We start from the raw sequence: 24001 nt of genomic DNA on the forward strand, positions 1-24001 counted from the left end.
TCTGCTCCATCGCACGTGTGGTCCTTTCCTCTGTGTGTAGGTAGGACAAAGTACACTGGGGCACCTCCCTCTGCGGGGAGGTGGGTCATACAGATCAGACTCTGCCTTGGATAGGAGTTGATGCTAGCACAGTAGAGCAATCTCTGACCCTTAGGACTGCATCCTACTGGGCCTGCAAGAGAAACGCCTGGGTAGACAGTTAAGACCACCGCCCCAGGGACCTGCCCAGCCACCAAAGTTGTGGCCGAGAGAGCAAACACCTGCGTGGGTACTGAGCCTGGCTCCAGCCACAGGAAGAATAAGGAGAGGTTAGGACTTCGTATTGCAGCATGAAACCCAGTACTTCAGGGCAGGGCCCCCATGCTCTGGAGGGACTCAGTGCTCTGAGTGGGATCCAGTGTTTCCGGCAGCACCTGGTGTGGCAGGGCAAGCAGGCCATGCCGCATGAGCCCATGCCCCAAGCCCAGGTGTGTGAAACTACGTGTGTCCTCTTCTAGGAGATACACAACTGTTTGGAGGGGAAATGCTTTAGGCTTGGCTTTTCAGAGTGTGTGAAACTGTATGTGAGACACACAGAGAGATGGAGAAAGACAAAGATGGAGGGATAGGAATGCACAAATAGGAGAGGTTTACAAAGTTAGAGAGAGAGAGTGTGTGATTGATTTAGAGAGTGAAACAGAAACAAAGACAGGAAAAGTCACACTCCTAACTGGACACAAAGGGAGCATTACTCAGATCGTGTCTGCCTAGATGGAAAAGGGCGAGGAGTGACCCATGTAAGACCTGCAGGGCCTGGTTTCTAGGGCAAGAGGCTTCTGCTGCTTGGGCTGCAGCCTTCACTTCCGCAGCACAGGGGCAGAGGGCAGGGTCCAGAACCCAGAAAACCGGCCAGGGGCCAGGCCCCCGCGTCCACGCCGCGCCTACTACGTCTGGATGAAGAGGTGGAAGTTGGTGCGCGTAAACTCGTGATGAATGCTCTCCAGGAGCGCATCAGCGTCGGCGGCGGCCATGGGGGCTCCCAGGGGCCGGGACCGCACGCTGTACTCAGGGGTGTAGGTGAAGGAGAAGGCGCTGGGGTAGAAGAGGCCGTCGGCGCGCACGAGGCTCACGGGCACTGTGATGGGTGTGCGCAGCCAGCGCCAGTCGCTGCCGAAGGCGGCCACGTCGGGTACCACGCACACCAAGGACCGCGGGCTCCTGGGGGTAGGGCATCGAGGTCAGGGCTGCAGTGATACTGATGGTATGCATTCCCCCACCCGAACCTGCTCCGTTCCCTGGGACCCATGGGAGTCCCCACTCCCCATACCTGTACATGGTTTCGGCCTCCACATCCCCGAACCAAACCTTGAGCCCCGCGTGTAAGTTTTCACCGTGGAGCTCCAGGGTAGCCACATCGCCCCCGCCACTCAGCTAGGGGAGGGTAGGACCAGGGGGTGTGGGAGAAGCGGCAACGGAGAGCCCGCAGCCCTCCCTCACCTGCACCCCCACCCCCCCACGTCCGCTAGCGCTCCCCAGCGCCCGATTCACCTCGAGGGTGCTGATGAGGGGCACCGGAGTGACCGGCTCCCGGGTACACGCCAGGCTGGTGCTGAAGGAGAATTCCACCGACTCGGTGCCGATGATGGTCCAGCAAGAGCTGTCGTTGAGCAGCGCCCTGTTCGCCTCCTTCGGGCAGGGGGAGGCCTGAGGGGAGACCCGAGGGGATGTGGCAGAAGCTGCGGATGGTGGCGGTCAGCGTGTCTAGCCGGCGCAGTGCCGGGGCTTCCGCATTCCTAGCGTTCCAGTCCTAGGCTCTGCGGTTTACCTGCCTGCGAGCTTAAGTTCTCTATTTAGAGTTAAATCAGCTCGCTGGACTAGCTGGTTTCTACCGATCTATTTTCTTAGAATAAGAAAAATTCCGTTTTTTAAAAAAGATCGTGCAATTCTGTGCCCTAACATTCCAAAATTTTAAAGTTCTTTGGGAGGGATTACTGCTCAATAATAACGTTATTTTCTGCATGTTATGATTTTATCGCGTAACATTCCATGATAATATTCTTTGGGGAGTAGTAGTGCTTAATAATAATAGTAATTTTCCACAATTCTATGTCTTAACATTCTATAATTCTAATAGTCTTTGCTCAATAATACTCAATACTTATTATTTTAATTTACATTCTACACAATTTTATATCACAACATTCTATGACTAATATTCTTTGGGAAAGAGTATTGCTTAATAATATTATTACTATTTTTTCTACATTCTCTGATTCTGTCCTGATAGTCCATGATTCTAACATCTCATGGGAGGCAGTATTGCTCAGTAAGTGGCAGTCGTGATGATGATGGGGACCTTACATTCTACGTTCTCTGCGTTCTGACTTTCTAGGATGCTTGGTGCTGATATTCTCTGCTTCTCACCTGAAACTGCACCACCTTCTCTGTGGCGAGACATAAGTAGGTGCCACCCCCTCCTGGAGGGCCACCCGGAAACTGGAATGCACACTTGTGCAGCTGGGAGATGGGCTCATCCACGTCGAGGAGTGCACACTGTTTGGCTACTTTGCGGATGATCTACAGCAGAAGGATGGAAGGAAGCACGGTGGCAAGGTGCCTGGGTGCACTCAGGCTGCCCTCCCAGCCAGCTTTCTGCTACTTCGATAGCCAGGCAGGACACTGGCATATTTCCCCCATGCCAGCCCTTGACCTCCATCCAGCCCCACAAAACACTGAATATCAGAGGGAGGATAGGTGTTATCACGCTTTGGGCTCTCACCCTCAGCCCTGCCCTTGTGGGTCATACCTTCTGCATGGATCTGGGGGGGACCCCTGCAGGTGCGCCCTCCCTTCCCATACCATCGGAGGTAGTGTGATGCCCGTGACCGTGCAGACCAGCTGCACCAGGGAGCCGTAGCGGACATAGCCCTCTCGAGGCGGGAAGTCCCCCTGGGAACAGTGTTCATCAGCTGAGGATAGAAAAAAGGAAGGAAGGAAGGCTTCAGGGGTCCCAAGCTTCTGCCCCAAATCCCACCCTTCTTGCCTCTGGCTCCATGTCACATTGCACATGGGCAGGGGTAGCACACAGGGAGGCGGCTAAGGCTGAAGATTCTCAGTCTGGAGAAGCCATTTGTGGCCATCCTTGTGACTGTCTGCCCTCTGGGGTGGGGCTGAGTTGAGGGAAGGAGCTGGACTCTGGAGACCAAATAGCTTGAATCAGTCCCCCACTCACTGGGACCTTTGGCAAGTCTTTTTGTGTTTCTGAGCCTTGGTTCCATGGGGCAAATTTTACTTTCCATGAGGAGTTGTGGTGAAGATTAAATAAGGGAATGCATGTGAAGTGCCCAGCCCCAGACCTGCTGGTGGGATTACCCAGGTGGAGAGTGAAGGCAGCCCACTGGCGCGCGCTGGCTACGAAGTCCCCATCCTCCACAGAGAGGTAGCGTGTGGAGACCGTCTGTGAGCGCAGGCGGTTGAAGAGGGAGACCTTTGAGCCCGAGGATATGCACACTGTGAGGGGAGGCGGAATCAGTGCCCCTGCCTGGCTCAGTCCCTTGGACTTGCCAGATAAGTTCCCATCCTCTGTCCCCTGAGCTAGTCTGGCTCAAATTCTCAGACACACTAGGCATTCATATGTCACAGCTATTTATCTAGCACCTGCTGTAATCCTGCTTCTATACCTTTGTCTAGTCCTTTTTGCTGCCTGTGCATACTTCAGTTCAACAAACAGAATTTTATCCAGTAGTTACTAAGGGCCTACTTGGCAGCTGGCACTGTGCTGGATATTGAGCACCAAAGGGTGAATTAGACCCAGTTTTTCTCTGGAGGAGTTCACAGTCTCAGAGGGAAGACAGGGAATAAATATAAATTTTCAATATGATATAGTAAGGGCTGGCTGGGTTAGGAGGGCTTCCTGGAGTAGGTTATACTCTCAGCATGAAGCAGGTAGGAGTTGCTCAGGGGGCACGTATAAGCAAAGGCCACATGATGTGAAACAGCAGTATATTTCTAGGGCTTGACATTGATCTCTTTCAGCCTTTAACACAGACTCAGAGCTGCCATTTTGTTTTCTAATTGGATTTCGACCACCTGGCGAGAAAGCACTGGGTCATTGTTCACTCCTCCCTTGCAGTGCTATGCATCCTGTAGGTGCTCGAGGTATACTGAACCCAAGTTCCCATCCATTGCATAATGATGATAGTTAATGTTTACTGTGCTTCAGGTACTGTTTTAAATGCTTAACATGTGTTAGCTCTTTTGCTTCTCTCAACAACCCTCTGAGGTAGAAAACAAGAGAACAACTCCCTCAAGATCACACAGCCAGCCAGCAGCAGAGCCAGGATTCAAACCCAGGCTGTCTGACTCCAGAATCTGCACTCAGAACCATTGCACTATACCACTCTACCCCTCCCTGGCGCTTCCTGACACCAAGGGCCAGCCAGAGCACTGCCTGGATCTGAGATATTCTTCAGGGTTTTTAACAGGCAGTAAGTAAGGTGTAGGGGTGGGAGCTGGGCTTTGACTCAAATTAAAACCCTGGCTGGGCCACTTTCTAGCTGGGCAAACTTAGGTAAGTCACCCAGAAGATGACAGGTCCAAAAATTTCTTTTTTTTCTTTTTCTTTTTTCTGGTGCGCTGTGCAGCATGCAAGATCTTAGTTCCCCAACCAGGGATTGAACCTGAGTCCCCTACAGTGGAAGCGTGGAGTCTTAACCACTGGACCGCCAGGGAAGTTCCAGGCCCAAATATTTCTTAAATGAATGGAAGAATGTTCCAAACCTCATTTTCCTCATCTATGACCCACCTTATAAGGATGAGCATCAAACAGGCTGATGTATATGTATGTCTGCCAAGAAAGCCCCCCATCCCCTACTTCTCCCTCCACCTTCCAGTGAGGGTAGCAGTGATGTTGTCATTGTCATTCAGGCTTTTTTTCCCTATATTTTTAAAGCCCTCAGCCCTGGGATTTGTCACTGGGCATCCAGAGCAGCACTTGTCTTAAACTGCCTCTTTAATCAGCTATGTGTGTCTCTCTCCTCTGCTAGGCTGTGTGTTCCTCCAGAACAGACACTTGCATATACATCAGGCACTGAATAAATATATATTTTTTAATTGAATAAATATTTTAACTGAATTTCCCCTGCCCTTTTATTATCACTTTTAATGGCTTTAGTTCAGCACCTGCCGGCCGTTTTGGGGACCCCCCAACCTCAAGTCGGGTCTCTGTCCCCTTTCCTCTGTTCTTGCTTTTCGAACTCTTCCCATTCCTGGACCTAAGCCACACCCACTCACCCAGACCCCGCCCCTCTTTAGGCTCAGACTCCACCTCTCTCATTCTGACCCCATCCCTACAATCCAGGCCTCTCCCCCTCCCCCCTCCCAAATCTAGCAGCTTCCCGACCTGGGGCACCTCCCCACTCCGCCCCGCCCCACGGCCAGGCCAGGTCCCGCTCACGGTCGGTGTTTTTCAGCGACTGCTTCTTCTGTGAAGGCTTGGAGATGACCTTGATGAGACGGCTGTGGAAAGTGCCGAGCTCCCGGCCCCCTCGGAGCACCAGCCGCAGCACCAGTCGGAAGTGCTTCCTCTTGTCTGCGTCCGAGATGTACAGGGTCTTGGCACAACCGAATTCCTACGGGGTTCGCGGGGATGGGGCGTCTCATCCCAGCCCTCCGTCCCTGGACGAACTGACTTCCCCCAGTTATCTGACGTCCGCCCCGTCGGTGAAGCTGCACGTCCAAACTCTTGGGCTCATCATCAAGGCAGAACCCCGGTCTCTCGGCATCCTCACCTATCTTTTGGCTTCTGCAGGGTAGTAAAGGAAACCTCCACCCCAACCCCCCACCCAAGGGAGAGGCAAGGATAGAAGCAAGAATCCAAGCTCTTCGCATGCGCTCTCACCCTGGAGTCCGGCTGCTCTTCGAAATTCAGCTTCTGCGTCTCGGCGGCGCTGCCAGATGCACCGTCCAGACCCATGTAACCACAGACCAAGGGCCCGGTCTCCCCTGCCTGGTGGGCTGGAAAGGGACGCGAGCGGGCTCTGGAAGGACTCAGGTGTCAGGCAAGCTTAGTTCTCGCCGCCAGAGGGCGCGGTGAGACTGTGCCTGAGAACCGCCCCGCTCCCAGGCCCTGCTGAGTGGTCCCCTGACAGAGGGAGGCGCCCGGCAGCCCTGGAGTCCGCCCTCACCTTGGCCCTGCACTGGCTTCATCCTCCAGCCGGGACCTGCGAGGTACACACAGGGCGGGGGGCAGAAGAACCTGTGGAGACATGTAAGCGCTGGACTCGTATATCCATCTCCACTTGACTGTCCTGTAGGCGTCTCAAAGGTAGAAAAACCCCGACAGAATCCTTGACTCCCCCTCTACCTTTCTCACCGTTCTCCCCAGGCTTCTCCATGACTGTGAATCCCATTAATACTCAAATCTTCCTTCCTTCCTTCTTTTCTTTTTCTCTTTCTTTCTTTCCTTCTTTTTCACATTCCTCATTCTATCCATCAGTAAGTCCTATCCACCACCTTTAAAATGTATCCAGAATCCACTGATTTCTTACCTCTTACCTCCACCTCAGTCCCAACTGCCATCACTTTTTGCCTGGACCACTGCATCAGCCTTCCAACTGGTCTCTCTGCTTCCACTCCTACCCTCTTCAACCTGTTTCTCACATAGCAGCTAGAATGTTTTTTGTTTTTTTTTTAATTTTAGAGTATGTTACTCATCTTCTTAAAATCCTCTTCTTAAATTCAGTCCTTTAAATTTAAAGTGGTTTAAATTCAAAGTCCTCACATGACTGCGCCCTGCTTACCTCTCCAACTTTACTTCCTACAACGTCCCTCCTCCTTCTCTAATTCCGGCCACTCTGACTTCTTTTGTCATTGAACAGGTCAAGGTCTTTACATTTTCTGTTCCTTCTAATTGGAACACGCACCCCCCCCCCCCATGTCTGGCTCCATTTTCACATTCAAGAATCAGTTCAGATGTCACCTTCTTAAAAGACCTTTCTATCACCTTGACCTGGCTAGCTAAAGTACACCCTGCTCCTCAGTTTCTATCACCTTACCCTGTTCTGTTTCCCTTCTATCTCTCATCACAATCTAGAAGCATCTTGTTCACTGATTGGTGAGGCGTTTATTTACTGTCTGGCTCTCCCACACCAGAGCGAAGATGCCAGGAAGGCAGGGACCATATCTGTCTTGTTCAGCTGTATACCCGGTGCCCAGCAGTGCCAGAGAGCCCGGCATATGATAAGCACTCAGTAGGTAGTTGTGGAGTGAAACAATGAATGAATGGGTGAATGAGTGAGTGAATGGGGACTGTAGCTTCACAGGGAGGTTCTGCTATGGACCAAAGTCGGGGCTGATGGTGGCTGAAGGAAAAGGCCCCTGATAGGCCAATAGCTGAGCCCTGAGTTCTATCCAGGTTCTAAGAGACACTAAAAAGGGAGGGGCACATAGGGCTGAAAGTGGGGTTGCGGGGACCTTGGAGGGCCGCTGAGAGACCTACCGCTTCTCGTTTCCGTATGATTTCTGGGCCACCTTGGCGTGCAGGATCCGCACCGTCTGCTCGCACTGTTGCTGCAGGCACCGGCGCACGCCTTCCCTCAGGACCGCGGCGGGCTCTGGGGATGACCTGGGAGTGGGGGCGGGCAGGCCGCCCGCAGCAGCGAGCGTCAAGGGGGGAGGGGGCAGAGCACCCGAAGGGGGCAGTTTGAATGAAATGAATGGGAGGAAGGGACCATTCTAGTTCTGCCACCTCGGGGTCAAAGAGGAGAAGCCTTAGGGGAATTGGGTGCCAGCTGTGGGCTAAATATTTGGGTTGCGTGGTGCTCTATGAGGTCTGCGTGGAGCCCACTGGGACCACCCAGGCGCCATTCCGCAGGTCTGGCTCCACGCCCATTGCAGCCTGGAGCATTGGGGAGAGGCCCCAGGGGCACAAAGGCCCTGCTTGTGCCGGCCTTGGGATGGAGGCAGAGTCTGTGAGGGCGCATGGCTCCCCTGCGCCCTGAGGGGACCCACCCCGCTGCAGTCTTGATGCGGGGGCGGGGCTTTTGCTCTACCCCTGGACCAGAGTGCTCTCTTGTCTGCCTGCAGATGCCTGGAAAAATGGACGGACCCCCAAACTGTGTGCCTAGGATCCTGGGGGAATATTTTCATCTTTTCTAGGTTAAAGCAACACCCCAACCGCCTGTCTCCCAAGAGAAGGAGCCTGTTTCTGTCTTAGCTTTCCTTCCTCTGATTACAGAGCCTCCATCGGCCCTGTGGAGTGGGTCAGTCAGAGCCTAGGGACCTGGTGGCTTCTCCGCTTGGGAATTTTTGATGGGTAAGGGTGGATGGGCCCAAGACTTAAGTAATTGCAGAGAGCGTGGAAAGACGTCCATGATGGCATAGTTTGAGGGACCACCAGGTGGGGCCTGGGGAGAGCCATGAACCCTGAGGCTGCCCTTCTGAACCCTTTACCGTCTTCGCAGGAACAGAGTCCGGGACCTCTCCCCGCCGCTGGAGCGGGCGGCGGGGAACAAGAGCGGGGCCGCGCCCTCGGAAGCGGGGCCAGGCAGCCGGCGGCCGAGGCAGGCCCCGCTCCGCCCCTTGGGGCGCTCCCCGGGGAAGGGCCTCGGAGGCTTCCAACGCGTTCCGGCTGCGGAGAGCGTAGCCGCCCAGCCTCGCGTCTCCCTCCGTAGCCCGATTCCGGCCCCGCAGCTCGCGTCTGCGGCTCCAGGGGTGGCGGGAGCAGGGGACGCCGTGCTGGCCCCGCCCCAGCCCTCGGAGGAAGGGGGGTCGCTGCCTACCAGTGGGAGGGGTCGCGGCCCGCGTTCCCCCTCCCCACCCGCCAGCCCCCGGGTTAAATGCGGGCGCCGCCTGCGCCCGCTCCAGCTGCCTGGCCGTCCCCACCTCGGGCACGCCGCCCGCTCTGTTACCTGGTCCAACTGCCCGGGAGGCTCCGCCCGTCGGCTCCGCTCTGCGGCCGCGCCTCCGAGCTGTCCAGCAGGTTCAGGTGAGTCAAAGGGCCCGGGGGCGCTGAGGGGTCTGCGGGGAGCAGGCATTCAGCCAGACCAGAAGAGCGTATTTCAGCGCGGCTGCACAGCCTCTGATGCCCCCGTCTGACCTGCCGTGCCCTTCCTCACCTCGGCAGGGTCCTTTCCAAATTGAGCCCCCACCAGCATTGCCGCCAAAATGGAGAGGGGGGACTTTTCCCCTAATCTCCTCCTTCCAGGAACCCCCCCCCCCCCCACAATGTCCTCAAAGTGTTTATTGTTCATCCAACTCTCCTCCTTCAAGAGTCCACTTTCCCCACCCTAAGGGCATTTCTTCTTAACGCAATGAATAACCCCCTCAGAAGCGCTCCACGTTCTAGTGTCAGCCCTGTCACCTTGCCACGTTGCTGTGTGACCTGGGCAAGACATTACCCTCTCTGGCCCTGGTTCCCTCCTCTGTAGAATGAGGGTCTGGAAAGGTGATGGACTTTGAGGCAAGAGCTACTTTGACTTTCTAGGATTGTGTGGAGGTGGGGTGTCAGGGGAAGTGTTGGCTCAGGCCAAGAGCAGGATAAGGGGAAACAATCAAGATTTGGGGGCCCAGAGGCTTCTGCAGGTAGAAATGGTAGGGAGGCAGCAAAGGCCCTTCGTGCCTTTACCCTCATGCTCCCCAGGGGTGCTCGCCTGCCTGGACTGTGACCCAAGCTGGAGAAGGCATTCCTCATCCTCCCACCTACAGCTGGCGTATGTGGCTTAGTCACCCTCCCATGACGGGTCCTGGCAGAGGGATTTTTGTTCCTCTACCAGGCCTGAAAGGCGAAGGCAGTGAGGATCCAGGACGGAAAGGGCGCCTGGAGGGAACGACAGGCACCCGACCTTGCTCAGAATAAGACCATTCACGGAATTGGGGGAGAGGGGGCAGAGCTGCGGTTGGATTAGGGACAGCTGGCCCCCTTTGCCAAGAAACAGAAACAGAAAAGTGGCTAACACAGCTTCAGCAAGGGGCGCGGGAGTGGGGATGGGGTAGGGACCCCAGGGAAGGATGGAAGGAAGAGGTGACCCCTAGGGGCCAGGTAGCCAGGCAGCTCAGAAGGGAGAAGGGGAGCCAGGAGTCCTAGGTTCCTTTGCAGTTCCGCGGGCCACCTTCTTGGGCCTCACTTTTCCCATCTGTACAATGGGAGTCCTTCGTGATTCTCAAGGGGCGTCGCCAAGGGACGCGGGAGAGTGAGCGCTCACCTGCCCCCACAAGGTCCATGGCGACGCTCCGAGGCCCCGGCCAGCTCGCGTCCGGGGCGCGTCGAATGCCACTGTCCCCGGAATCCTGCGCTCTTCTGCTCTTCGACCCTAGTGCCGGATATATTCTGCCCGCGCCTTATCTCCAAGGCCCTGGGGCTCCCAGCCCCTCGTTTGCTTTGGGCAGGGGCACCTGCCGGGCAGATGTGGGCTTCCCACGGCCACCTGGCCAATACAGCCAGACCCGGGAAGGCGCCCCCTGGCGGCCTCTCCCGAGAGCTGCCGGGAAGGGGGCGGCGCCAAGTTGCGAGTTCATCTGCGTGGTGGGTTTCGGCCAGTGAGATGCAGGCCTGCATTGGGGCGGTGCCTGTTTGAGTGTGGGGTAGGGGGTGGGGGAGTGGGGTGGGCGGGAGGACAGTCACACAGAGACGCCTTGTGTGCAGAGAGGAGGGGGCGCGGTGGGGAATGGTTTCCGTCTGCAAAGGTTCACGCGGCCTGGTCCTTGGAACCCCATAGGCGTAGGGGTATATCCTGGAGCAGCCACTTTCTTGCCACGCGGCTTTGGGTATTAGACCCATAGAATTGTCAAGAGGGTTTAGTGAATGCCACGATACCTGAAAAACGTTTAATACCGTGGCTGGCATTAAGGAAAGGATTTTTATTTTAATTTAATTTTATTTTATATATATATATTTTTTTTTTGGCTGTGCCAGCTCTTAGTTGCAGCATGCGGGAGCTAGTTCCCTGGCCAGGGCTCAAACTGGGGCCCCCTGCACTGGCAGTGCCCGAATCTTACCCACTGGACCACCAGGGAAGTCCCAAGGCTTTTCCTTTTTAAATTCTGTATCTTTTTATCTACTTTCTGTTGATTTACTATTCTGGAGTTCTGCAAAGCAGAATTCCTCGTGTTTCCAGCAATCTCACTGCGATGAATTTTTTTTATTACGAAACTTTTCAACATACACAAAACTAAGAGATTAGTAAAATAAACCCATGACCCTCCTCCCCCTCAAAATGCCCATCACCTAGAGTAAGAGCTCTGTAAACACTATTGCTTTGCTATGTTCCTTCCTCCCTCCAGGCTCTGATACCTCCGTTCTCTGTTCCCCAAGCGCCATGAGGGGGCTTCTGTGTTTGCTGCTGCCCATGTTGCTGTTCCTCCTCCAGCCCTGGGAAACCCAGCTCCAGTTCGCAAGTGAGCCAGAGCCCAGCCCTCACCAGCAGTGGGAGGGGAGCAAAAGAAGGTTCTCCATCTGCAGCCAACTGCCTGCTGGGCAGAGAAAAACAAGAGCTTTGGAACCAGAGGGGTTGGGTTTCAGTTCACAGCTTCACTTTTCTGGGCCTCAGTTTTCCCATCTGTAGGATGTGGCTTGGAGGTATCCCAGTCGGGCTCATGCAGAATTGCCCAGTTGGCGTTTAAAAGTCAATTTTAAAAAATCAGGAAATTTCACATAAAAACCCCAATTTGGGGCTTCTCTTGAAAAGACCAAAGATCTGCTAACATGGGATCCTCACGGCTGCAAGGCAACGTTCGGCTGAAGCTGCCCACTTTATACAGGCTCTCTGGGTGTCCACCGTCCTAACCCAACACTCATTTATTTATGTTGCCTGCCTGGCTCCTCTAGGCATCTGAGTTTGCGGCATCCCCTCGCCCCGCCCCCCGAATGGATAGTACCTCCTCAGAATAGCCCTCAGAGCTGTAGAATAGAGATTCGGTGCAGTCTCCCAGCCCAAGCCCTCGGCAAATGCTGGGTGAGTGGATGTGTCTAACCTGCATTTGCTAGGTTAATTCTGTGATGGGCGCTGTTACGCCGGGAGAGCACGTTCCGCCCTGGGTTTCCTTGAGGTTCTCCCGGGAAGTGAGGCTTTGCTAACCTAGGAAAGTCCTCCTTGATCTCCTCGCAGGTCCCAGGTGCCGTACCGGGCCCCTGGATTTGGTGTTCGTGATTGACAGCTCGCGCAGCGTGCGCCCCTTCGAGTTCGAGACGATGCGGCAGTTCCTGGTGGGCCTCCTCCGCAGCTTGGACGTGGGGCCCAACGCCACGCGCGTCGGCGTGATCCAGTATTCGAGTCAAGTGCAGAGCGTCTTCCCGCTCGGAGCCTTCTCGCGCCGCGAGGATATGGAGCGCGCCATCCACGCTCTAGTGCCGCTGGCGCAGGGCACCATGACCGGGCTGGCAATCCAGTACGCCATGAACGTGGCCTTCAGCATGGCCGAGGGCGCGCGCCCGCCGGAGGCGCGCGTGCCGCGCGTGGCTGTCATCGTGACCGACGGGCGGCCTCAGGATCGCGTGGCCGAAGTGGCGGCGCAGGCGCGCGCCCGCGGCATCGAGATCTACGCCGTGGGGGTGCAGCGCGCGGACGTGGGCTCCCTGCGCGCCATGGCGTCTCCCCCGCTGGACGAGCACGTTTTCCTCGTCGAGTCCTTTGACCTTATCCAGGAGTTTGGCCTGCAGTTCCAGGGCCGGCTCTGTCGTGAGTGAGGGGAGCGCTGGAGCAAGTCTCGAACTCTCCAACCGCTAGGATTCCCATTCCCACCACCGTGTATCCCATCCCCTCCTGGCTGGCCCCGCCCACGCCATCTTTAGCCCCGCCCAACAGGCCGTGGTGTTGCCCTGGCCTACCGGCGGGCTGTGTCGAATTCCAACTCTGCCCATTTTTGGTAAAGGCTTCGCCCACAAGGAGCGAAGTTTAGCGTGCCCGCCCACCTTAATGAGCTGTGATTGTGGTTTATCACAGGCTTAATGTCTAACTTCAAAACCGCCGCCGCTCTACACAAGAAGCACCACCCCTCAAGGCTGAAAGCCATCAGCCACTGCGAAAAGTCAAGCCCCGCCCATTTGGGCATGACCTCGCCCACTCTCGTTTTAGCTCCTCCCATAATGCTGCAAGCTCGGTTGTAGTCACACTTTGAGTTATTCCGCCCACTTTGATTTAGCATCTCTCCACCTCCTCTGCCTTACTCCGTGTAGTCCTCCCTTAACCCACTGACACGTCTGGCCAGGTGCCCTGGTCTTCCGAGCCTACTCACAGTGGCCACTCAGGCCCTAAACTTTCCCTAAGTCCTGCCAGCTGGATTGGCCCCTCTCAAATGAGTCATATTCCATCTAAAGACATCCTTGAGCATAGGCTCTGCCTCTGACCCTAACCACCTCTCTCTTGTTGGAGGGTTCCCCCCATCTGTCCCCTGCTGATTCTACTCTTGTATGTCCTCAGGAAAGGACCTGTGTGCTGAGGGGGAACACGGCTGCCAGCACCAATGTCTCAGCGCCCCGGGCACGTTCCACTGTGCCTGCAACCCCGGCTACCGGCTAGCAGCAGATAACAAGAGCTGTTTGGGTGAGAGCTACCCCCACCCTGTGAGCCTTCTGTGACTCCCCACTGGCCCAACATCAGCCCAATGAGTCCAGAAGGGCCTTTGGAGGTCAAAGTCCAGCTCTCTCAATTTAGGAAAGGAAAAGGTGTCGCTTGGGGTCACACAAGTCCTTGATGGGACCAGGGTTAGAAATCTTGACCCCACAGTTAAGTGTACTTTCTATAGCCTTCTCTCCCCTCTCTTTCGGGCTCATCTCCTACCTGGCTCCAAAGCAGCTCCCAAGCTTGTGTAATTTCACAGGCACATCCTTACTGTTTCTGTTTCTTGACATGGTTACTCCATACATCCCCTACATCCCCCACCCCCTACATACGCTGCTCATTCCTGCTTCTGCATCTGAGTTCTTTGCAGGGCTGTTCACCTGGGCCGCTCTAGTTGCTCTTCTCTGAACCTGCAAATCTCTGAAGGGCTGGTTCTTCATTTTTGCCCTCTGAAAAGCTATGACACGCAATGCCTTGCTTATACAACTGGGATTTTTTTTCCCCTGTGTATATGTGTGTCCAATCCTTTGGTCATAATGGCAGCTACCATTTACTGAATGCCAAGTATCAGACATTAAGCTAGGAGTGTTACATACATCTCTCAACCTCACAACATTCTGGAAAAGGAGGTCCTGTGTTTCCAATAACCCAGATGTCAGCTAGGGTCTTCTTGTTTCTGGGGCTTAGAAAAGGCTGGCTTGAAGCCCCATTTAATGACCTGTGAACATTCAAAACCCTTCCCAAGGTCTCTGGAAATTCCCCAAGTGGTCTGTGGTCACCTCTAGCTCTGAGCTTCTGTGGAATTCAATTTATGGTTCCTCTCTCAATTTCTCAATCTGCACATGCTGTTCTTGTTCCATGCATGTAAATCAGCCTCTTCCTTGGTTGACTCACTCGTGCACACAAGAGCATGTGTGTGTATATGTAAGTCGTGCATATGTCTATCTTACTAAAGATGGGGATGGACAGAAGTGCGACTTACATCTAAGTGAAGTCAAACATACACACAGAAAAAGAAACACCCATTATTTATAATTGAATATTAGGCATCCTTGATCCTGAAAGTCCTCAGTCACCCCACTATAGGGGATTTTTCGCTGGCAAACTCAACCCACAGTTACTCATTTTTACACCATCTCTCTTGTTCTTTTTTTTCTCTCTCCACTCCCCATCTCTTTTCTAGGAACCCCACAGTCTAACACTTTTATGCAGGGCAACTCATCTCTCTCCAGCCACTATTCCCCAGCTCAGCTCTAGGCCATATTTGCACATGCAAATCATCAAGATACTCATCAGGGCAATAGTTCACCCTCCTCGGAAGGCCGTTGTAAATAGCAATTGCTCTCTTCCATTATATTCCCATTTTGTGGATGGCGAAATGGAGGCTCAGGCAGGTAAAGTGGCCGAGCCTGGTCCTCCCCTGTGAGTTAGTGAGCATCTTGAGGGCAGGGGTCCTGTCTTCTACAACTGTGGATTCCCATTCTTAGGCCTGGCTTAGTAGTGGGCAGACTGGGATACATCTGGGGCTTGAATTGGAAGGGCTGCTTGGTTCAGTAGGAAGGGGGCCGTTGCTTGGAGAAATCACAGATGCCTGAGTACCATCCCAGACTAATTAAGTCGAGATCTTTGGGGGTTGGGGTCCAGACATAGGTATTTTTAAAAAGCTCCCCAGGTGGTTGTGCTGTCAGGGCTGAGAAGGGCACCTCTTCCTCAGCCATCGACCTGTGCACTGAAGGGACCCATGGCTGTGAGCATCACTGCATCAGCTCCCCGGGCTCCTATTTCTGTCGCTGCCGAGCTGGCTTTGTACTCCAGCAGGATCAGAGGAGCTGCAGGGGTGAGCGAACCCCCGACTAGCACCCTGGACCGAGGTCTCCGATGGCTTCAATCAGAAGTGACATCTTGCTGTCTCTTCCTTCCCACCAGCCATTGACCACTGCAGCTTTGGGAACCACAGCTGCCAGCATGAGTGTGTTAGCACCTTTGGTGGGCTGAGGTGCCACTGCAGAGAGGGCTATGACTTGCTGCCCGATGGGAGGAGCTGTCAGGGTGAGGTGGGGTCTCTGCATTTGTATAGAGGGATGAGGGATCTTAGCTGGTGGAGTCCACCCTGACTCATCCTGTCTTGTCTCTCCTTTAAGCCCGGGACCTTTGCAATGGCGTAGATCATGGATGCGAGTTCCAGTGTGTGAGTGAGGGCTTCTCCTACCGCTGCCTGTGCCCTGAGGGGCGGCAGCTCCAGGCAGATGGCAAGAGCTGCAGCCGTGAGTTATCGGGGGTGGGGTGGGGTGGGGGTGGGGTTTCTGTCTGCCTCTGCCCTACTGCCCACATTCTGAGCATCCTTGATTCTGTCCTTGCTGTGGCCTGAGAGGGTGGTATGAATGTGTGTGTGTTGGTGGCGGTGGGGTTGGAAGGTGTGCCATGCCCTGCCTCCATCTCCTTCTCTGCAGTTTTCTCCCTGCTGCCGAGGTTAATTTCAAAAGTACATATTTTATTAAATTTCTCCCTTGCTCAAAAGCCTTCTGTGGCTCACCAGTGCTTACAAAATAAAGATCAAATGCCTTACCCCTGAGTTTTTCAAATGATGGGTGTAACCACAGTGGATACACAAATGGTTGGTGTAACCACAGCAGACAATGCAATCAAATTAGTGGGTTACAAACCAGAATTTTTTTAAAAAAGAGAGAGAGAAAAAATAGAGCTTACTTCATGTATGCAGAAAGAGTAAGTATTGTTTCATGAAACAATTTTAATCACATGTGAGTATAAGTACATCAGGATGTATTATTATTATTATTATTATATTATTATTTTACTGTGGGTTGTGGTCAAATTTCTGAAAGCACCGCCTTAGCTAATTATAACCTAGCTTCAGCCAACCCCAGCAGCCTGTGTCCTGCCAAACTTGAACTTCTGAGCCATACTGGCCTGCCCTGTAGAGTGCTCCGGCTTCCATGCCTCTATATACATTGCCCCCACCATCTAGAATATCCCTTCCTGCCCCGAAGAACTCCTACTCATCCCTGAAGACAAAAATTGCATGTCACCACCTCCATGAAGCCTTCCTCACCAACCCCAGGAAGAGTGAATTGTTCCTACCTTGCTCCCTGCACACCCCTCTGGTCAAGCACTTTCCTTGATGGTAGCGGATGGCACGTCTCACTGCTCTGCTCTATCCTTATTCCCTTATGGATCAGGACTATGTTTCATTTACTGGCAAAGCTCCATCAGGGCCTAGCAAGGTCCCTGTCTCAGAACAGGGGAGGCAGTCTTGTAGAGTAATTAGGAGCTTGGGTTTGGGTGTCAGACAGACCTGGCTTCAAATCCTGGCTCAGCCGCTACTAGTTGTGGAATCTAGAGCAAATAAATAAATAAATGACTTTATCCTTCAGAGTCTCAGATTATTAGAAAATGGAGACAATACCCAGGGTTATTGGGAGGATTGAGAAAAAATATATAAAGCATCTAGCCTAGTGCCTGGTACATGGTAAGCTGTCAAATAGTAATGTTTTTGTTTTTATTTATTATTGTTAGTAGTGGTAAACTGTTTAGAATTCTGTCTGATACATACTAGATGATTGATAAATGGTAGCTGTTGTGATGATGATGATGGTGATGAAAAAGATGCTTTTAGAAGATAGGTTGGCTTGTGCTAAGCATGTAATAAATGCTAAAGAATATAATGCCACTGCTGCTGCTGCTGATTTAGCACAGTGCCTGGCACAGGAAGGACTTCACACATAGTATCTGTTATATAATAAATGTTTGCAAATGAGTGAATGAACAGGTGGCTGCTGCCAGCCAAAGATCTAGTCCCCCAGTCCAGCTCTTCTCCGGTGGGTGTAGGGTGCCGCGAAGGCCACGTGGACTTGGTTCTGCTCGTCGATGGCTCCAAGAGCGTGCGCCCGCAGAACTTTGAGCTGGTGAAGCGCTTCGTGAACCAGATCGTGGACTTCCTGGACGTGTCCCCTGAAGGCACGCGCGTGGGGCTGGTGCAGTTCTCCAGCCGCGTGCGCACCGAGTTCCCACTGGGCCGCTACGGCACTGCGGCCGAGGTGAAGCAGGCGGTCCTGGCCGTGGAGTACATGGAGCGCGGCACCATGACCGGGCTGGCGCTGCGCCACATGGTAGAGCACAGCTTCTCTGAGGCGCAGGGCGCACGGCCCCGGGAGCTCAACGTGCCCCGCGTGGGCCTGGTCTTCACCGACGGCCGCTCCCAGGATGACATCTCAGTGTGGGCGGCGCGCGCCAAGGAGGAAGGTGGGCTTGGCGCGGGCCTCGCTGGCCTGAGGTTGGGTTGGACGCGGGGATGCGGCTTTCCTGAGGCTTACGGCGCCCCCTGTGTCCTCGGACCCCGCAGGTATAGTCATGTACGCCGTGGGCGTGGGCAAGGCGGTGGAGGAGGAGCTGCGAGAGATCGCTTCTGAGCCAGCGGAGCTGCACGTGTCCTACTCCCCCGACTTCAGCACCATGACGCACCTGCTGGAGAACCTCAAAGGCAGCATCTGCCCGGGTGAGCACAGCTGTCTCGGGGCTCCTCCCCTTCTTTCTTTGAGTACCCTCCGAGATCTCCAGGTCCTATTCGCTCCCGCCCCCTTCGTTGAGTGACAGCCAGGGGATGGGCTCGCTGGACAGAGCCTCGTTACTCAAAGGGTGGTCCGTGGACGGGCGGCATGGCTGTCACCTGGTGGGTTGTTAAAACTGCAGCATTTCCAGCGCTCTCCAGACCTACTGAGTACAATTTCGCACTTTGACAAGACCCTCAGGGGATTAATATTATGTTAAAGTGTAAGAAGCACTAGACTGAGTTACCTGTTCCCCAAATTAGTGGGCATTCAGAATAATTTGGGGGGATTTTTCAAAGCCACGCCCAACTCGGCATTGGTAAGAGGAGCCACATCATAAGCCCTTTACCTTGTTGGAATTCAACTTTACAGAAGTGACAAAGTGGCAGGACTGGATGTGTTTCAAGTACACAAAGATGTGTATTAAATATATATATATTTAATATATATTTATTACCTTGATTTCCCCATTTGCAAAGTTAGGAGCCTTTCTGGGACTGTTACCAATACCATTGATAACATGACATGCTGACTAAGATATAACTTTTAAATCATAACAGCAACTCTGTATTGAAGGCCAAGTGCCAGGCATTGTGCTGTAATATTAAAAATGGCACACATTTACAGAAACCGGTGAATCTAAGACACCATCCATTGTAAGATTCACCATTATTTTCTATACTGCTAAGAAAAAAAAGGTTGCCAAATTTAATCATATGGCAATTATTTTAATTTCAGAGATGTTGAAATGTATGAGGAGATAGACTTGGATCAGTGGTTCCTAAACATTAGTGTGCATCAGACTCACCTGGAGGGTTTGTTAAAATACAGATTTTTTTTATCAATTGAAAATATTTTAATTAAATGAAATATTTTGATTTAAAAACATCCATAGAAATCAACAATGTGAAAATATGCATTTCCAAGTTAGAAGTCATGAATTATGTAAATAGAAATAAAAATCGTATATTTGAAAATCATAAAAGCAGTTCTAAACAAATTTAAGTAATTCATTCATTAAAAAATAATATGATTGATAAAAGGCAGACACTTAATGTAACTACAACAATAAAGACAGAATCAGTAGATGTGCCTCCCTGATACATATTGGAGACTCCCAATAAAGTATAAGCCTGAGTGATGTAAGCAGTCTACCCTTCAGCCTCAAGTGCTAACAGTTGTTGTGCCTTAATTTTCTTAAAAATGCCTGGTCATAGCTAGTTAAATAAGCACCATTTCAAGTGTGACATTCCAGGCATGGCTTTGGTTGCATAATAGGTTATTTCAGCTATAAACTATTTAAAAAGAGGACAGATTCTTATTAAATCTGTAAAACACAAATTGTTGGCTCCAACCCCAGAGTTTCTGATTCAGTAGATCTGGGGTGGAATGCGATCATCTGCATTTCTAATAACTTCCTAGGTGATGCTGCTGCTGCAGGTCCAGGGACCACACTTGGAGAACCATTGTCCTAGTTGAGATATATTATAAAGTGTTTCCTTGTGTCAGATGATGCTCTAGATATGAACCCTCCAATAAGGTAGCCGCTAGCTACATATGCCCATTTAAATTAAATTAAATTAAATTAAATTATTTAGTTCCTCAGTCACACTAGCCACATTTTAAGTGTTAAATAGCTACCTGTGTCTTGTAGCTACCACACTGGACAGGGCAGATACAGAACATTTCCATCCCTGGATAAAGTTTCATTTGGACAGTGCTGCTGTGGTCCACGGACCAGCAGCATCAGTATCACTTGGGAGCTTATTAGAAATGCAGTGTCTCAGCTCCTTCCCTGTTATGAACAAGAATCTATATTTTAACAAGATCTGGTGATTCCAATGAGCATCAAGGTTTGAGAAATCTTCTAAGATGTGTACACACACACACACACACACACATACGAAAATCATTGAATCCTGGGCACCGCCCAACGAATAGGTGTTCTCGTTGTATCCATTTTTACAGATAAGGAAATTAAGGCTTAGCAATGTTGAGTGGGTTTTCCAATATCTCACAGCTACCTAGCTGGGACTCATCCCAGGTCTGTTTGAATCCCAAAACGGAAAACTCAGCTGCAGGCCGGGTGGAGGGATATCGGAGGGCCTCAGCCGGGGCTGGCTGGTCCTTCTGCAGCTTCTCACTCCCCCGACTCTCTGTGCCCTGGCTGGCAGAGGAGGGCATCAGCGCGGGGACAGAGCTTCGGAGCCCCTGCGAATGCGAAAGCCTCGTGGAGTTCCAGGGCCGCACGCTGGAGGCGCTCGAGAGTCTGTCGCAGAATCATATCCATTGGTGCTGGGGGCGCGGGCGGGAGCGGAGGCGAAGGGACCCTCGTGAGCCCCGGTGGCTTCCTTAACCGCTCACTGGCCCAGCTGACGGCGCGCCTGGAAGATCTGGAGAACCAGCTGGCCACCCAGAAGTGAGGGCCGCGGGTGGCCCGGACCCGCGCGGGGGGCGCGGCCCCGTGGACTGGGTCCCCTCGTGCGCCGTCGGGGAGCCGGGGCCGGGCAGAACCTGGGTCCCCCGGGCTTGGGTTGTCGCGGAGGAGGCGCTGGCGGGCTCCCAGCGCTGCGCTCGAGCTGGCCTCGCCTGGATCAGAAGCCGGACTGCGGGGGTCCGTGGGAGGAGATGGGGGCGGGGGGACACGTGCTGCGCTGTTCTTTGAAAGATTTCTTTTTTTTTTTTTTGTTTTCTTTTTCTCCCCAAAAAAGAAAAAAAAATCTGGTTTCCAAGGGGTCGGTGTGTGTGTCTTACTGTGCCACCCGGGGGAGGGGAGGCCAGACGGAGCGCGCTCTGGCGGCGCCCGGGTGGCGTCTCCTCGGAGAAAGGAGCATTGTACGGGGGTCGGGCCGAGGGGCAGGGGACCAGGAGCTGCTTCCCCCCGCTTGTTTATTCAGCCGAGAACAGATGGCTCCTTATGCAGGCTGCGAGAAGGGAGGGGGCTCCACGGGTACCCTTGGGGTCTGGGCAAGTCTGCCCCCCTCCATCTCCTAGTGGATCGGACAGCTGGCTCTCTGGCCGTGCCTGTCTCCTGGTGTCCGCGAGTCTGGTTCAAAATCTGTTAGAACTGGGCAGGCGTGGGAGTGGGGCGGGTTGGTGAGGAGCCGGAGGCAGTAATCGAACCCCCTAAAAGGACGGGAGGGGGCGGATAAGTGAGTTTCGCCTGCAGTTTCACGTGAGTTTTATCTCCCTGCACTAGGTAGGAAGAGGAGGGGGTGTCATCCAGGACCTCTGGCCCAGAGTAGCGTGCCCAGCCTGTGCTTCACACTCTGCTCTCCTCCAAAAAACGAACCCTCTTTAGGTAAAGAGCACAAACCCGTACAGTTTCCCAAGTGCATTGTTAGAAACTGCAAAGATGAAAATGCTTCCAATCCTAGACTGATTATGGGCAAATTACTGTAGGTTTGTTTCCTTATGTGTAAAATGGGGATCGAAATCGTTACCCCCAAGGGTGATGGTGAAAATGGTGGAAATTATTCTAAGGCATCTGACCTTGTGCCTGGTACCACACATTAGACTCTCAGTTAGTGGTAACTATTAACTATTAATAGCTAACATGCTTAGTCTTGGGCATTATTCAAAGTGATTTGAGGGTATTTTCATTTTATCCTCACAACAACCTTGTGAGGTAGCAATTATTGCTTTATCATTTCCCTTTTACAGACAAGGAAAGTGAGTCAAAAAGAGGTTAAGTTTCCCACAGTCACATGATGTGTAAGAAGCTGAACCAGTGTGTTTTCATTTCCTATGACTACTGTAACATCAACACAAATTTAGTGGCTTAAAAAACACAAATAGGGGGACTTCCCTGGTGGCGCAGTGGTAAAGAATCCGCCTGCCAATGCAGGCAATACAGATTCAAGCCCTGGTCCGGGAAGATCCCACATGCCACAGAGCAGCTAAGCCCGTGCACCACAACTATTGAGCGTGTGGTCTAGAGCCCTTGAGCCACAACTATTGAGCCCGTGTGCTGCAACTGCTGAAGCCCACGCACCTGTAACCCATGCTCCACAACAAGAGAAGCCATCACAGTGAGGACCCAGCGCACCACAATGAAGAGTAGCCCCCACTCACCACAACTAGAGAACGCCTGTGCGCAGCAACAAAGACCCAATGCAGCCAATAAATAAATAAATATATAAATGTATTTTTAAAAAATTAAAAAAAAAACCCCACAAATAGTTCCTGAGGTCAGAAGTCTAAAATGGGTTGGCAGGGCTGCATTCCTTCTGGAGACAATTGTTTTCTTGCCCTTTCCAGCTTCTAGAGACTGCCTGAATTCCTCTCGTCACCTCAGCCTCTGTTTCTGGCATCATATCTCCTTCTCTGACTCTGACTGTCCTGTCTCCGTTGCATAAGGACCCTTGTGATTACATTGGGCTGACCCAGATAATCCACGAAAACTCCTCATCTCAAGCTCTTTAGCACATCTGCAAACTCTCTTTGCCATGCACAGTAACATGTTCACAGGTTCCAGAGATTAGGATGTGGACATCTTGGGAGGGGGATGCATTATTCTACCTACCATACAGGGCTTGAAGCCAGGAGGACTGAGCTCAGAGCAGGCACTTAATCATGACTATGCCTGGTTCCTCCCTGGCCATGGTGAGGAGGGAGAAAGGTGATTGAGAAAACCCCCCAAGCTGGGAGAGTCCAGGGCTGGAGGGGGGTGAGGTCCACCTGACTATAACTGTAGCAGAAAGAGGACCCTTCAGGTGAAGGGATGGAACAAAGGGCAGGCAAGGAGGGAGAAATCACAGAGGAGGTGACTTCCAGCCAAGCCTTAACCTACAGGGTGACAGGATGATTGAGGTCTTACCTGGACATGAGGGTCGGATGAACAAAAGTGCCTCTCCAACCCGTTTGTTTTACTGTGGGGAAACCAGGCCTAGAGGGCAGAATTGTCTGCCCCAGATCACAGTGAGAGAACCGTAACTGGATCGGGCAGTAGCCTGTGGGGGGGGGGGGGGTCCTGATTGGAACGATGGGGGTGGCACTGAGGCAAAGGTGAGGCCTCCTTCCCTCCTCCCTGGTGCTGGCCGGGACTGTCTTCAGTTGGGTTTCTTCTTTCGCCTGGTCTTCTCCTTGCAATCTCCAGATGACCACTGGATGGCGCCTGGAGCTCTGATTTGGCATTGGGTCCCAGAGCACTTGCAGGCCTTGGCTTCGGGCACTTGTGCTGAGCCAGGCCTGCCCCTCTCAGAAAGACCCTCCTCTCCCTTCACACCCCTCCACCCACTCTGGCGGACCCTACAACCCAAGCCTAGAAGCTGCTTCATTTCCTGGGCAATAATCACACACTCCTGGATTTGAAGACCAGCCCTGCTACTTACTGTGTATAGGTGTTGACAAGGGCTGGTTCCCTTGTCCATTTCCTGATTCTCTTTAGGGGAGGCTACAGGAGCCAGAACTCCTTTATCCACTCTTTGGAAGCTAGAGTGTGGGCATGATGGCACAGTGCAGCTGTTAAGAGCACAGATATGGAGCCAGACTGCCTATCGGAATCCCAGCTCTGCCATGAGCTAGCTGTGTGACCTTAGGCAAGTTTCTGAACTTCTCTGTGCTTCTGTTAAAGGGGACCCAATTTTCTCATCCGTAAAATGGAGATGGTAATATTCCCTATGCCACTGGGTTATTGTGAGGATTGGATGAGATAATCCATTTCATATTCTTAAAATTCTGCCTAGTACATGGTATGTGCAAAATGTGAAAAACAAAAATGCATGGCTGAGGTTTAATAAATCCATGCTTTCTCCTTGGGCGATGAATCTTGAGGGAATAAAGCAAAGGTTCAGGGACAGTTGGGAAGTCATTCAAGACAGTGCAGTGACAGTACAGTACAGTAAGTCCCCCACGTACAAACCTTCGAGATGAGAACTTTCAAAGATGCAAACGTGTGTT

General features: G+C 52.6%; 2 protein-coding genes across 4 annotated transcripts; one reads left to right on the top strand and one right to left on the bottom strand.

Moving 5' to 3' along the window:
* Positions 1-923: 923 nt before the first annotated feature.
* RBPJL (recombination signal binding protein for immunoglobulin kappa J region like) lies at positions 924-10200 on the bottom strand. The gene is made up of 12 exons (XM_057702079.1): positions 10182-10200; positions 8889-8997; positions 7478-7603; positions 6165-6235; positions 5879-5994; positions 5435-5609; positions 3352-3489; positions 2839-2948; positions 2404-2556; positions 1528-1683; positions 1307-1410; positions 924-1197 (listed from the first exon to the last, which is right to left on the bottom strand). The coding sequence occupies exons 1-12, from the start codon at positions 10198-10200 to the stop codon at positions 924-926; spliced, it is 1551 nt and encodes a 516-aa protein (XP_057558062.1).
* Positions 8623-20779, top strand: MATN4 (matrilin 4). 3 transcript variants are annotated; one of them, XM_057702078.1, is made up of 11 exons: positions 8623-8965; positions 11260-11373; positions 12084-12653; positions 13395-13517; positions 15250-15372; positions 15462-15584; positions 15677-15799; positions 17382-17795; positions 17896-18048; positions 20275-20381; positions 20464-20779. In XM_057702078.1, the coding sequence occupies exons 2-11, from the start codon at positions 11295-11297 to the stop codon at positions 20521-20523; spliced, it is 1875 nt and encodes a 624-aa protein (XP_057558061.1). In that variant the 5' UTR covers positions 8623-8965; positions 11260-11294; the 3' UTR covers positions 20524-20779. The 3 variants fall into 3 exon arrangements, with proteins under 3 accessions (XP_057558061.1, XP_057558059.1, XP_057558060.1); XM_057702076.1 differs by lacking the exon at positions 15250-15372; XM_057702077.1 differs by lacking the exons at positions 15250-15372; positions 15462-15584.
* The last annotated feature ends 3222 nt before the right edge of the window (positions 20780-24001 follow it).

Source organism: Hippopotamus amphibius, chromosome 12 (genome assembly GCF_030028045.1).
Source record: "Hippopotamus amphibius kiboko isolate mHipAmp2 chromosome 12, mHipAmp2.hap2, whole genome shotgun sequence".
In the NCBI taxonomy this organism is placed as follows: Eukaryota; Metazoa; Chordata; class Mammalia; order Artiodactyla; family Hippopotamidae; genus Hippopotamus; species Hippopotamus amphibius.